Below are 14,640 nucleotides of genomic sequence, written 5' to 3' on the forward strand. Positions count from 1 at the left end.
TATTTGAATGTTGCCTTCTAGAAAGAATGTTAAGATGTAAATCACGATACAAAGTAGAAAATGCCCAGTAGGGGGCGAGTGTCCTGGGAGATGAGAGTCATGTTCTGTATTGACAGTTTCTTTTTCTCTTGCCTTTGCTTGCTTCATTTTACCATTCTTACTCTTAAATTTTAAATCAAGTGGTTTGATCCTTCAGTTGTTAGTCATTTTGAGGCCTGTTATTACTTGCAGAAATAACCTAGGGCATATGGTTTTGTTTGTTTTTAGGGAATGACAGAGGAGGAGGAAGACAAGCTTCTGGCTTTGAAAGACTTCATGATGAAATCTAACAAAGCAAAGGCCAATATAGTGGATCAGAGTCATCTCCATGATAGTAGTCAGAAAGGTGTGATTGATTTGGCGACGTTAGGTATAACTGGGAGACAAGTTGATCTTGTTAAAACCAAACAGGAACCAGATGACAAGCGAGGTTAGTACATTTCTCTGTGTGTATGTTACCATGTTATTATTAGTTATTTCATAAGTTTTTAGTAGTAAAACTAAGAAGTCACATTTCTCAGATATAGAACCTTCAGATACAGTGAGTGAATGACTCTGTGTATATTTAATAGCAAGAAGATTTGGGGGAGGAAAGGTGAAGTGGACTTAGTTAAGAAATTAAGTAACTTTCCAAATTCATGGATTCGTATGTGTGGAGTCAGAATTCAATCCAAAGTCTGACTCTCAAAGCCCATTTGCCTCTGTGGAAGTATATGATTGAAGGCAAAATTCTATTTTTTAATCCTTTAAGCACCAACCCGAGGTCAATAGTCTATGTAAAATGAGGGTGAAGTTCCCTAGCTTGTCACTAGTGGGTAACGGCCAGTGAATTGAACAGTCTTGCAAACGAGAGACGCATTCGTGATTTGAAAGTGAAAGCGTTAATCATACGGTTGTGTCTGACCCTGTGATCCCATGGGCTGTAGCCCACCAGGCTCTTCTGTACATGGAATTTTTGTGATTTTAAGTCTTGAGATTTAAACCTGTTGGCTCTTGTGACATTGGCATTGATTGTGTGAGGGTTTTAAGATCTCATGCATTCTTCCTTTTAACCTTTTTTGGAGATATACTCACTTCCAAGTACATGCCTTTTAAAATCCTTGTATTCCAGTATCAGGCTTTCCCGGGGGCTGGGTGATAAAGAATCCACCTTCTATGCAGGAGATACAGGTTTGATTCCTGGCTTGGGAAGATCCCCTGGAGAAGGAAATGGCATCCCACTTCAGTGTTCTTGCCTGAAAAATCCCATGGACAGAGGAGCCTGGTGGGCTACAGTCCTTGGGGCTGCAAAGAGTCGGACACGATTTAGCAAACTAACAACAACATTCTAGTATCAGATTTTGAGGGCAGCTGATGAATTACTTTAAAGAAAGAAAAGACCTCTAACTGTTGAACTTGGAATAAAGTATTTGCAACTTAACTATTAATGGTTTATAGCAGCAGTCCCCAACCTTTCTGGCACCAGTGACCGACAGTTTTCCACAGATGAGGGATGGGGATGGTTTCCGTCTCACTGGCTCCTTCCCTCTCGCTGTGCAGCCTGGTTGCTAACAGTCCATGACCCGGGGGTGGGGACTCCTGACTTATAGCCATAAAATATGAAGCACTTACACAGGTTCATAAGAAAAACCACAAGCACCTGAAGGAAAAACAGTGAAGGATTTGAACATACAAGTGATAGAATAGAAATACACATTTAAAAGGTAAACAGTGAAATGAATGCAAATAGAAAGGAGATGCCATTCTCTGCCTTGGTGATTAGTGAAGACTGATGATGCTTGTGTCAGCAAGTGGCAGGGAAATGAGCATTTTCATTCACTGTTTTTGAGCTTATAAATTGAACATATTATTATTTTTTTACTACTTGACTCTCATTTTCATTTCTGGAAATTTCTCACAGAAACGCTGACAGACATGTGCAGGGATATGCATAAGAATGCAAATGACTTTTTATTTCTTCTTTTCTTCACCCCATGTAACTGATTCTGGATATAGAGAGGTCATATTTATCAGTGTAGTCAGTGACATTTGAAAAAGTGATGTTTTTGTTGGTTCTTCAGGTAAAGTGTTTCCTTGAAATTGAGCTAGCCTTGGACAACTAGGAAGCAGTTAGGTCCAATTACTAACACTGTTGAAAGTACATCTGTCCATCTGCCCTAGAGATGAAATGAGAACTAGGGAGTTTATATGTGAATATAAATAAATTGGCCCTCGTGAAGATCTAATAGCGCATGAAGTCCATGCTGTCCCCTCTTCCTCCACCCCGCGTACACAAAGAGTACTAAAAGCACGTATTTGTCATAGAGGCTCCTTCAGATTATCCTGATCTTTTTTTCATAGCTAGAAAACATGTGAAACAAGACTCAAATGTCAATGAAGAGTGGAAAAGCATGTTTGGCTCGCTGGAACCACCGAGCATCCAGCAGCCCCTGCCTAAAGGGAGTGATCAGGAGGTGATGCCGGCTGGGAAGCCGCCGCGCTCCGAGTCCTCCGCTGGTATCTGCGCTCCTTTGTCGACTTCTCCGCAGGTATCGGCATCCCGGAAGTAGCGCGCTCTTTGTCGGTGGATCTCATTCTGCTGTTTTGGATGTTTAAAGGCTGTGCACTGTGCTGGAAAAGTCAAGAGTGACGTGTCTTTTAGGAAGGATGTTTTTCTTTCCAGGAGAGGTTTATCTTCATAGCCAAAGGGAAATCTAGTATTGAAAGCACCAAATAAGGTGGTCTGAAACTGTGGGGTGAAGACGTCATTATGAACTATGATTCCAGTCATAGGCTGCAGTGAACCTTTGAAATCTTCTTTTATTCTTCATTTAATATAACATAGTTATATCTGTAAGATAGCAAAAATACTTCTGGGAAGAAAAGTCCCAAGTTTACTCTGTGTGAGAAATGTCATCATGGTTTGGATATATTTGAAGTTTTTAATTTGCAGTAATTCTTCCCTAGCCAATTATATTTTAATTGAATCAACTGATAAACTTCTTTTTCTTTTTTTCACTTAATGAAGATTTTCGTTTAATATGATTGAAACACTAATAATTTTTTTAAAAATAGAGACTTGGAATTAGTGGTTAAACTTTATTTTAATTAGGTTTTCACTGAAAAATATGTCCCTGTATTTAGATGGATTTAAAAATTGGTACATTAATAAGGACAAAAGTCTGGTGTAATACATAGACCATGGGTACATTTTAATCATCAAACATACTTTCCTTATGACACAGATACTTACTCTTTTGATTTTGCAGGTCCCAGAAGTGACAAATGTCCAAAACAGAAAACCAACAGTACAGGTTTTAAGTAGTACAGTGTTACCGTCCACTTACCAGATCCGGATCACAACGTGTAAAACCGAGCTTCAGCAGCTCATCCAGCAGAAACGGGAGCAGTGCAACGCCGAGAGGATCGCTAAGCAGATGATGGAGAACGCCGAGTGGGAGAGCAAGCCCCCCCCTCCGGGTACGTGTGCCGCTGACGGGCGGCTGTGCTCCAGCCCGGTGCCAGGGCCTGGAGCCCGTGCAAGAAGCTGGTAACAGCTGCTAGGCAAAGGAAGGGATCACAGAGCAGTCACTCTGAAAGCAGGATACCTAGTGCTCTTCCCAGCTGGTCCAGTGGCTAAGACTCCACGCTTCCAGTGCAGGCAAGCCAGGTTTGATCCCTGGTCAGGGAACTAGATCCTGCATACTGCAGCTAAGACCTGGTGCAACCTAAACACACACACACACATATATATATAAAATACGAAAGCAAGCCCACAGGAAGAACCAGTAAGTGAGAAATCTCAAGTCAGTATTTGTGGAATTCAGATCTTCTTGTCTCTGGCAGTGCCTTTTAGGCCTGTTATCTACTGTTTTATCTTGTCTGTGGCCCATGTTCCCCATTTACAGTGCTGGGTTTTCCCTGCCTGCTTAGCGTCATGCCACTTTCTCACTAAATGTCAGCCTTCCTCGAGTAAACTTTGGTTTTCAATTTCTGAAGCGTTCATAACTATGAATTTTCTGAAAAAAATAGGTGAAAACATTTGGAAAATAATGAGTGCTTTAAAGAAAAACAAAATCATCTATAACCATCACTCAGCAGTCATCAACATTAAGATTTTTGGGAAAACACTTCTGTATTCTGAGAAAATTGAAAGAAACTTGAGAGATATTTCAGATGGAAATTGTGGCTCAGCTGTTAACAGACATGCCCAGTGTTACGTGGTGGAGCTCGTCTCTGATATTGGATTGGCAGATTTTTAAAAACATTTTTAATGAGTTTCTGTATAGATTTTAATAATAAAAATGTAATTTGAAAACTGAGAAGAAATATATGCTTATGGGTCAGTCTGTTCAATTGCTCAGTCATGTCCGACTCTTTGCGATCCCATGGACTGCAGCACACCAGACCTCCCTGTCCATCACCAACTCCCGGGGTTTACTCAAACTCATGTCTGTTGAGTCGGTGATGCCATCCAACTATCTCATCCTTCATCGTCCCTTTCTCCTCCTGCTTTCAATCTTTCCCAGCATCAGGGTCTTCTCCAGTGAGTCAGTTCTTTGCATCAGGTGGCCAAAGTACTGGGTAGAGATTGAAAAACCATGTGAGTTCCCACAGGCTTCCATTGTGAATGTGGGAAAAATGTCAGTGGAGAGCAATGATTTAAAGATTTTAGAAATATTATTAAGTGGTTCTTTAGTCACATAGTTTTTTTGTTTTTTTTTTTTAAATGAAAATAAATGCCCTGGAATGTTTAAGTTGTTTCTATAATACAGTTCAATATGATTTACCATCCTTGCTTTGAAAACAAAAAATGTTGATCACACACTGTCTATTTTACTATAGAATCTGTCTTTATAAGTGGCATTTTATACTTAAGTGAAGCTATACATTTTATTCAGTAATCCCAGAAAAGGTGTCAGATTTTGTGGCTCAGGAAATGTCTAGTGACTGTTGGACTTTTGATTTCTTTTTCTTTCCACACTTGAGTGGTTTTGTGAAATTGATTTTCTCTTGGGGGAAATTTCGACCTAACCTGCTCTATTATCTAGACTTCATGACGGAGTGTTTTTGAGTATTCTCAAATCCAGCATATCCTCTTTAGAAATCACATTCAGCTGTTCTTTCCACACCTGTGAGCTAAAGATGCAGGAGGAATGGTATTTTTCTGTTGCATATGCTAGGTTTGGCAATGGTCTTGGTTTCATTTTTGTTGGTAAAAGAAGTAAGTTGATTTTAAGATGACATTTTTGTTACTTAACAGGCATAGATATTCAGCATAGCTTTTTTAAAAAAAATTGTTTATTTTTAATTGGAGGATGATTGCTTTGCATTACTGTATTGGCTTCTGGGCACAAAAAGATATGACACTGAAAGATGAGCTCCCTAGGTCAGTAGGTGCCCAGTGTGCTACTGGAGAAGAGTGGAGAAATAGCTCCGGAAGGAATGAAGAGGCTGAGCCAAAGCAGAAACAGCGCATAGTTGTGGATGTGTCTGGTGGTGAAACTAAAGTCTGGTGCTGTAAAGAACAACATTGCATAGGAACCTGGAATGTTAGGTCCATGAATCAGGGCAAATTGGAAGTGGTCAGACAGGAGATGGCAGAGTGAACGTCGACATTCTAGGAATCAGAGAGCTGCACTGGACCAGAATGGGTGGATTTAACTCAGATGACCATTATATCTACTACTCTGGGCAAGAATCCCTTAGAAGAGATGGAGTAGCCGTCATAGTCAGCAAAAGGATCCTAAATGCAGTACTTGGGTGCAGTCTTAAAAACGACAGAATGATCTCTATTTCTTCCCAAAGCAAACCATTCAGTATCACAGTAATCCAAGTCTGTGCCCCAACACTAATGCCAGAGAAGCTGAAGTTGAATGATTCTATGAAGATTTACAAGAACTTCTAGAACTAACACCCAAAAAAGATGTCCTTTTCATTATAGAGGACTGGAATACAAAAGTAGGAAGTCAAGACATACCCGGAGTAACAGGCAAGTTTGGCCTTGGAATATGAAATGAAGCAGAGCAGAGGCTAACAGTTTTGCTAAGAGAACGCACTGGTCATAGCAAACATGCGCTTCCAACAACACAAGAGCCAACGCTGCACATGGACATCCCCAGAGGGTCAATACCGAAATCAGATTGATGATATTCTTCACAGTTGATGATGGAGAAGCTCTATACAGTCAGCCAAAACAACACCAGAAGCTGTCTGTGGCTCAGATCATGAACTCCTTATTGCAAAATTCAGACTTATATTGAAGAAAGTAGGGAAAACCCTAGGGCATTCAGGAATGACCTATATCAAATCCCTTATGGTTATATAGTGGAAGTGACAAATAGATTCAAGGGATTAGATCTGACAGAGTGCCTGAAGAACTATGGACAGTGGATTGTGACATTGTACAGGAAGCAGTGAAAAAAACCATCCCCAAGAAAAAGAAATGCAAAAAGGCAAGATGTCTGTCTGGAGAAGAAAAGCAAAAGGCAAAGGGGAAAAGAAAAGATATATCCATCTGAATGCAGAGTTCCAACAAATAGCAAGGAGACATAAGAAAGCCTTCCTCAGTGATCAGTGCAAAGAAATACAGGAAAACCATAGAATGTGAAAGACGAGAGATCTCGTTAAGAAATTTAGAGATACCAAGGGAACATTTCATGCAAAGATGGGTAAATACAAGGACTGAAGCAGTATGAACCTAACAGAAGCAGAAGATATCAAGAATAGGTGGTAGGAATACACAGAAGAACTATACAGAAAAGATCTTCATGACCCATATAACCACAGTGGTGTTATCACTCACCTAGAGCCAGACATCTTGGAGTGCAAAGTCAAGTGGGTCTTAGGATGCATCACTACGAACAAAGCTAGTGGAGGTGATGGAATTCCAGCTGAGCTATTTCCAGTCCTAAAAGACTATGTTGTCAAAGTGCTGTACTCAGTATGCCAGGAAATTTAGAAAATTCAGCAGTGGCCATTGGACAGGAAGAGGTCAGCTTTCATTCAAATCCCAAAGAAAGGCAGTGCCAAAGAATGTTCAAGCTACTGTACAATTGCACTCATGTCACATACTTTCAGTAAAGTAATGCTCAAAATTCTCCAAGCTAGGCTTCAGCAGTACATGAACCGAGAACTTCCAGATGTTCAAGTTTGATTTAGAAAAGGCAGAGGAACCAGAGATCAAATTGCCAACATCCACTGGATCATTGAAAAATCAAGAAAATTCCAGAAAAACACCTACTTCTGCTTCATTGACTATGCTAAAGCCTTTGACTGTGTGGATTACAACAAACTGTAAAATTCTTCAAGAGATGGGAATACCAGACCACCTGACCTGCCTCCTGAGAAATCAGGTCAGGAAGTAGCAGTTAGAACCATATGTGGAACAATGGACTGGTTCCCAATTAGGAAAGGAGTATGTCAAGGCTATATATTGTCACCCTGCTTATTTAACTTACATGCAGAGTACATCATGCGAAATGCCAGGCTAGATGAAGCACAAGCTGAAATCAAGATTGCAGGGAGAAATATCAATAACCTCAGATATGCAGATGACACCACTCTTACGGCAGAAAGCAAAGAGGAACTAAATAGCTTCTTGATGAAGATGAAAGAGGAGAGTGAAAAAGTTGGCTTAAAACTCAACATTAAGAAAACTAAGATCATGGCATCCAGTCCCATCACTTCATGGCATATAGATGGGGAAACAATGGAAACAGTGATAGACTTTACTTTCTTGGGCTCCAAAATCACTGCAGATGGTGACTGCAGCTATGAAATTAAAAGATGCTTGCTCCTTGGAAGAAAAGCTATCACAAACATAGTGTATTAAAAAGCAGTGACATTGCTTTGCCAACAAAGGTCCATCTAGTCAAAGCTTTGGTTTTTCCAGTAGTCATGTATTGATGTGAGAGTTGGACCATAAAGAAGGCTGAATGCTGAAGAATTGATGCTTTTGAGCTGTGGTGTTGGAGAAGACTCTTGAGAGTCCCTTGGACTGCAAGGAGATCTAACGAGTCCGTCCTAAAGGAAATCAGTCCTGAATATTTATTGGAAGGACAGATTCTAATGCTAAAGCTGAAACTCCAATACTTTGGCTCCTGATGCGAAGAGCTGACTCATTAGAAAAGACCCTGATGCTGGGAATGATTGAAGGCAGGAGGAGATGAGGACAACAGATGATGAGATGGTTGGATGGCATCACTGACTCAATGTACATGAGTTTTTGCAAGCTCTGGGAGATGGTGAAAGGCAGGGAAGCTTGGCATGCTACAGTCCATGGAGTTGCAGATCTGGACATGACTGAGCAACTGAACAATGTATGTATGTCCCCTCCTTTCTGAACCTCCCTCCCACCTCCCACCCTGTCTCACCCTCTAAGTTTTATTTTAAAATTGATTAGTATTAAATATTATTAAATGTTATGCCTAAATATAAAGTTTTTTTAATCAAACATTGAAGATTGTTATATGCAAAGACCTATGCTGGATATTGTGAATGATACAGGATGGATAAAACATAGTCTCTGGCCTCAGTGAATTTGTGATTTATCAGGAAATGAATTATGCATGAAAAGAATATACATAAAGTGTATAGATGTCATAAAGCACTAGAAAATCCTTGGGCATTCTGAGCCTAATTTATAATCCTGTTTATACCAATCTGTGGATGTCATAGAATAAATGATTGCAGGTAGAGAAGAAATCTACATTTGGGTGTTTACTGTGGGCCTGGGACAGTGTTAGACTCTTTATGTCTCGTTTATCCACACAGTCATTGTGTGGGTTGAGTAATTTTCCCCTCATTTTACGTTTGAGGAAATTGAAACCCACAGAGTTTAAATAAAGTACCCCAAGGTCACCCTGTGGTGTGATAGATCTGGGTCTTTGAGGTTTTTGGAGTGGGCTGCCTCCCTAGGGCCCCATTTCTCTGCATCAAGTAGTCATTACCTCTTGCTGTTGAACAAGTAGTCGGGGTTTTTCCTGGTAGCAGGGAACTAGTGTGCCTTCTCAGACGTTGGAGAAGGCCCTAGGGCAGTCTTTTCTAAGGCTGTTTGAAAGGGTATCTTCCTTCATAGGCGATAGTATCTGTGGTGGTCCAGTAGGCCACTCAGTATTGACTAGCTGTTGGGACCCTTTGTTCCACTCTTATGAACTGTTCTGTTGGCTGTTGATGCTTGTAGTTGGGTGTAAAGGGAAGATTGTATTTGTAAACTGAAACTTAAGACACAGTCTTGGTTTTCCTCAGGGTGGCGGCCTAAGGGGCTACTCGTTGCACATCTTCACGAACACAAGTCTGCTGTGAATCGGATTAGAGTCTCTGACGAACATTCACTGTTTGCCACGTGTTCAAACGACGGCACAGTGAAAATCTGGAACAGTCAGAAGATGGAGGGGAAGACCACCACCACCAGGTAACCTGCTCAGAGGTGGGGAGTCTGCCCCCGCCCACCCACCCACCCACCCAGTCAGTGTGTGTGTACTGAGGGCCTGCTCCGTGACAGGCACTGCTTTAGGGAGCAGGACTACCGCAGTGATAATAGACACAGATGCAGGTTCTGGGAAACTCCTTCAGTGGGAGGTGACGGACAATAAACAGTGTATAAGTAAGTAAAACAGGTAAGATATGTTATGGAGAAAAATCATAGCAAAAGAGAGGGACAGAGAATGCAGTAGGTGGGGTAGACTAGTGTTTAAAGAAACTGGCTAGAGACTTCTTCACGGAGAAGGTATCATGTAACCAAGTCCCTGACAAAGGTGAGAGAAAATGCCACGTGAATGTCCTGGGAAAGGGCCTTCTCAGCAGAGGAAACGTGGGCCTCAGAGGTTCTGAGACAGAAGAATGCTTGGCATGTTCGAGGCGGAGCAGAAGGGTCTGTGTGAGGGAGGAGGAAGTCAGAGGGCCCGAGGTCACAGGGCCTTGCAGGCTGTCGTGAGGCGCTCGGGCTTTGAGCGAGGCGGGGGCCTTCAGACGGTTCCGCGTGGTGGAGAGACAGGATCTGAGTCAAACTTCAACAGAATGACTCTGGTGCTCGTGTGGAGAATAGACTGAGGGGGTGCAGGGTAGAAGGATTAGGAGGCTTTTTCTGTCACTGAGCGAGATGGGGGGCGTAGTGGGAAGTGATCAGATTCCGGGTATGTCTTGATGCTGGAGTCAGCAAGATTTGCTGAATGAGTTAGATGGAGTGTGAGCAACAGAGAAAGTAGAAAATGATTAGAGTGCCCAGTCAAGAGAGATGTAATTACTACTTGAAATCTTGAAGATGCATGATGAGGTTATGATAAGTGGGGGGAGTATTTTAGATTTGTACAACTTTATAGGTGTGTCCCTACTTGATATTCATATTTGTTGTATGCCTAATATGGTCTGGATCTGAAAAGAAAGCTATTAGAAATCAAAATTGAATCTATGTACATGAAAAGGTGTGGGGAGTCTTTGGTGCTTTTCTTGTTATCAGTTCATTGACTGTGCTGTTTTTCCGTCACTTTCAAAGTGAGTCATGGATATCAGGACATTTCTCCTAAAAATTTCAGTGTGTGTATTGCTAATATTTATCTGTAGTTCTCCTTTTCTTCTTGGGCATAAAATTTGTATGCTGTGAAGCACACAGATCTTAACCATTCCAGATCCAACAAATACACATACTTGCGCAACTTAAAAACCACTCTCAAGATACAGAACATAAGTAGAATGTTCCCTTATGTGGCTTTGCATAAAATGCCTGCCTCCTCCCTGCCTGCAGCTATTATTTTGATTTTCCCCCACCATTATTAGCGTTTTGATTAATGTTTTAAAAACCTCCTCTGATAACTATTTTCCAAATGGTTCTTTGTTATTATTATCATTATTTGTATTCATTATTGCTTTTATTAGGAGGGTAAGTTTAATTGATTTGCGTAAACCTCTCAAGTAAAAACTTGGAATCACCCGTTAACTTTGTGAAAACCTCTGTTGTTAATTCCAAATGATTTTTGCCGCAGAGCCATGCCTTCTGTGTCCCAGTGTCATATTTTAGGCAGTGGTAAACCAGAAAATGTGGCAGTTGAGCTGACAGTAACTGTAGTCTCTGGAAGCTTGTATGATGTTTAGGAGAATGGGTGTCCTCTGGACACACTGCTCTCCTGCTTTGCTGTAACGGCCGCTGTCTTGCCTGTAAGAGCAGACTGTGGGCCTTAGCCTGGAGGTGCTTCGTTCCAGGTCCAGGGGGAGAAAGACGGCAAGGGAACAGGAAGTGTTGCCCTCATCACGTGCCTTTGTGAACTGATGAGGGAGAAGGAGGCTGTTCTTATTTCCAGAACCATGTGGGGAGCAGCTGGTGGCTGGGAAAGAGCCAGAGAAGCGGTGCTGTGTTTTCTTAGGAAGTCTCACTAGTACATCCTGACTGCCGAGGCCTTTCCCCCACGCGATATGTTGGCTGACCACCCCGTTCCAGCGCCGCCTTTCTCCTTGAATTGGATCGTGATTTAGGCCATCTGGGTCTTGTGCTTCTTTCTTATTTGACTTAAAGCTTTCAGTTTTTCCTTGGGGACTAATTCTTGAAAAATTGCAGTTTTTTTTTTTAACTTCTACATAGATTTTAAAAATTTAACCCTTCGTAGTATTCTAAACTGTATTTTCCATATTATGCTTTTTGTGCTACCCCGTTTTTGGCTCATTTAGCGTCTCAATTTTAGGAAAGACTGATGTGTTTGGTACTTGCCAAATTTGATGGTAAAACATCTAAGTAGAGTTTTATTCCAATGAAAAGATGTGCAAGAAAGTTATCAGTGTTAGCATTACATAGTTTAGAGTCATAGATAGTGTTAGAAATTGAAGTTTTTGAGTGATATGGCTACCCTAAAGTAAAGGGTTACCCTGAGGCCTGAACTTTACAAAATTGAATTTCAGGGATAGGAAGAGAGCAGTCAGAAAAGAAGAGAGAAGAAACCATTTAAGTTATGTCATACTGCAACAGAAGGGAGGGTGTAAGAAAGAGATTTGTCAGCAGCTCTCAAATGCAGGTGCCAAGGGGCATGAAAGCCTAGTAAAACAGTCGGGTGTTCTTACACAGTGACCTTTGGTGAGTATAGTTCATACACCCATCATCCCTGGAAGGCTTTTGGACATTATATATCACAAGCCTTTATGATGAACATATTCTAAGGAGAAAAAAGAATAAATTTAGATATTTAGTTTTGAGGCTTTTTTTTTCCTAACATTTTTATTTATTTTGAATCAAAGGATAAGTGCTTTACAGTATTGTTTTGATTTCTGCCAAACATCAACCTGAATCGGCCATAGACATATATGGCTCCCTCTTGAGTTTCCCTCCCACCCCTCACCCCATCCCACTCCTGTAGGTTGTCACAGAACCCCAGTTTGCATTCCCTGAGTCACAGGGCAAACTCCCGGTGGCTCTCTGTTTACACGGCAGTGCGTATGCTTCCACGTGAACTCTCCATTCGTCCCACCCACCCTCCCCCGCTGTGTCCACACATCTCTTCTGTGATCTGCGTGTCCACTGCCGCCCTGCAGATAGGTTCATCAGTACCATCTTTCCAGACTCCATATATGTGTGTTAGCACATGCTTGTTGTTCTCTTTCTGACTGACTTCCCTCTGTGTGATAGGCTCTGCGTTCATCCACCTCGTTAGGACTGACTCAGATGTGTTCCTTTTTATGGCTGAGTGATAGTCCATTGTGTATATATACACCAAAGCCAGCTTTACCCATTCATCTGTTGGTGGGCAATCTGGGCTGCGTCCATGTCCTGGCTGTTGTATACAGGGCTGCAGTGAACACTGGGGTACATGTGTCTTTTTCAGTTATGGTTTCCTCAGGGGATATGCCCAGTAGTGAGACTGGCGGGTCATACAGTAGTTTCATTCCTGGTATTTTAAGGAATCTCCATACTCTCTGCCATAGTGGCTGTATCAGTTTACATTCCCACCAACAAAGCAAGAGGGTACCCTTTCCTCCACACCCTTTCCAGCATTTATTGTTTGTAGATTTTTTGATGATGGCCGTTCTGACCCGTGTGTGTGAGGTGATATCTCACTGTAGTTTTGACTTGCATTTCTCTAATAATGAGCAGTGTTGATCATCTTTTTTATGTGTTTATTAGCCATCTGTTTGTCTTCTTTGGAGAAATGTCTATTTAGGTCTTTTTCCCACTTTTGATGGGGTTGTTTGTTTTTATAGTATTGAGTTGCATAAGCGGCTTGTATATTTTGGAAATTAATCCTTTGTAAATTGTTTCATTTGCTTATTTTCTCCCATTCTGGGGGTTATCTTTTCTAGCTTCCTTTTTAATTGTAAAAAAACTGGGAGCAAACTGAAGATTCAGCAGTAGGAGTGAGACTGAATGATTAAGTGATTATTATGGAAATAAAGTGACTGCTGTAGAAATACATTTTTTTGGTATGGAATATATTGATATAGTGTATGAAAATACAGGTTTGAGAAGTAGACTTAAGAACTCATGTAGGATTTCTGTTTTTAGAATGACAGAGTAAGGTTTTTAAAATTTTTTTCCTCCTTAAAAACAATGAGAACACTGACAAAAGCTGTCAACTTTTTCAGAATTCTAGAAACTAAAGTCCTTCATCAATCTGAAAATTGTTGTTTGAGAAAAATGGCTGACTATCAGAACAGCGAGCCATGTATGTGAGCCCTGATTTCATCCCGCACTACTTCCAAGCTGTACAGTGGCTTGGAAAACTTACAGCCCCACAACTGCAATAACCGTGAAAAGCAACGGCCTAGTAGCCACTGGAAGGGTCATAAAGGCTTTGGAACTCCTCCAAAGCCCTGTTTCCAGAGAATTATCACTGTTTGGCCAGCTTGCTGTAAATCTCTATGATCAGGGCCTGTCCTGTCTTTATTTAACCTATTACTTTGTTCTTTGAGGAAAAACTCTACCCATGGAGCATTTGTTGAAATTATTGATGGGATTTGTTTAACACTGCAGCTGCCTGAGGTGGCAGTCCCAGTTGTAGCTAAGAAGAGGCTGATGAAAAACTTTAAAGCAAGTGTGCGATATCAGTAGGGGCTTTTGAAAAGTTTGGATGTCTGCATGGGTGTCTGTAAGGCCACGTGCACTTGCAGGGTGGTGTATAAGCCCGATAAAGAGCTCAGGAGGCTGCAGGTTCTTACCTCTGGCTGACCTTGGGTCTCTGTGCGAGCAGGAGAAGGATAAGGCCGAGTTGCAGACGGCTTTGTTGAAGGTGTGCCGCAGCTAGCACAGAGAGCCTCACAAGGGCTGGATCCCGCATCACTTCATGAGATGTAAGGAAATGTCATTGTTGTTTAGTCACTAAGTTGTGTCTGGCTTTTGCAACCCCATGGACTGTAGTCCAGCAGGCTCCTCTGCCCATGGAATTTCGCAAGCAAGAATACTGGAGTGGGTTGCCATTTCCTTCTCCAGGGCATTTTCCCAATCCAGGAATTGAACCCATGTCTCCTGCATTGGCAGGCAGGTTCTTTAATGATACCAGGAAATGTCATTAGCTGATCACTAATCTAACTGAAGAGAGAGTTCAGTGGCCACACATGAGAAATAAAGACTTTGTAGAATTGGTGTAGGCAAGTCACTAAACAAGCAGTGACAACATTGGTATCTTATTTCTGAAGTCAGTACTT

General features: G+C 41.5%; 1 protein-coding gene across 9 annotated transcripts in view; it reads left to right on the forward strand.

The window, feature by feature from the left end:
* PIK3R4 (phosphoinositide-3-kinase regulatory subunit 4) overlaps window positions 1-14,640 on the forward strand; it is a 77,355-nt gene that overhangs the window by 45,667 nt on the left and 17,048 nt on the right. For all 9 annotated transcript variants that reach the window (XM_081573205.1, XM_081573211.1, XM_081573203.1 and 6 more), the window contains 4 exons: window positions 268-469; window positions 2,380-2,567; window positions 3,288-3,498; window positions 9,268-9,433. In XM_081573205.1, the coding sequence (XP_081429331.1) occupies window positions 268-469; window positions 2,380-2,567; window positions 3,288-3,498; window positions 9,268-9,433 (767 nt within the window). The remainder of the gene's footprint in view (window positions 1-267; window positions 470-2,379; window positions 2,568-3,287; window positions 3,499-9,267; window positions 9,434-14,640) is intronic.

This window comes from Giraffa tippelskirchi, chromosome 2 (genome assembly GCF_054371585.1).
Source record: "Giraffa tippelskirchi isolate mGirTip1 chromosome 2, T2T-mGirTip1v1.2.pri, whole genome shotgun sequence".
Taxonomy (NCBI): Eukaryota; Metazoa; Chordata; class Mammalia; order Artiodactyla; family Giraffidae; genus Giraffa; species Giraffa tippelskirchi.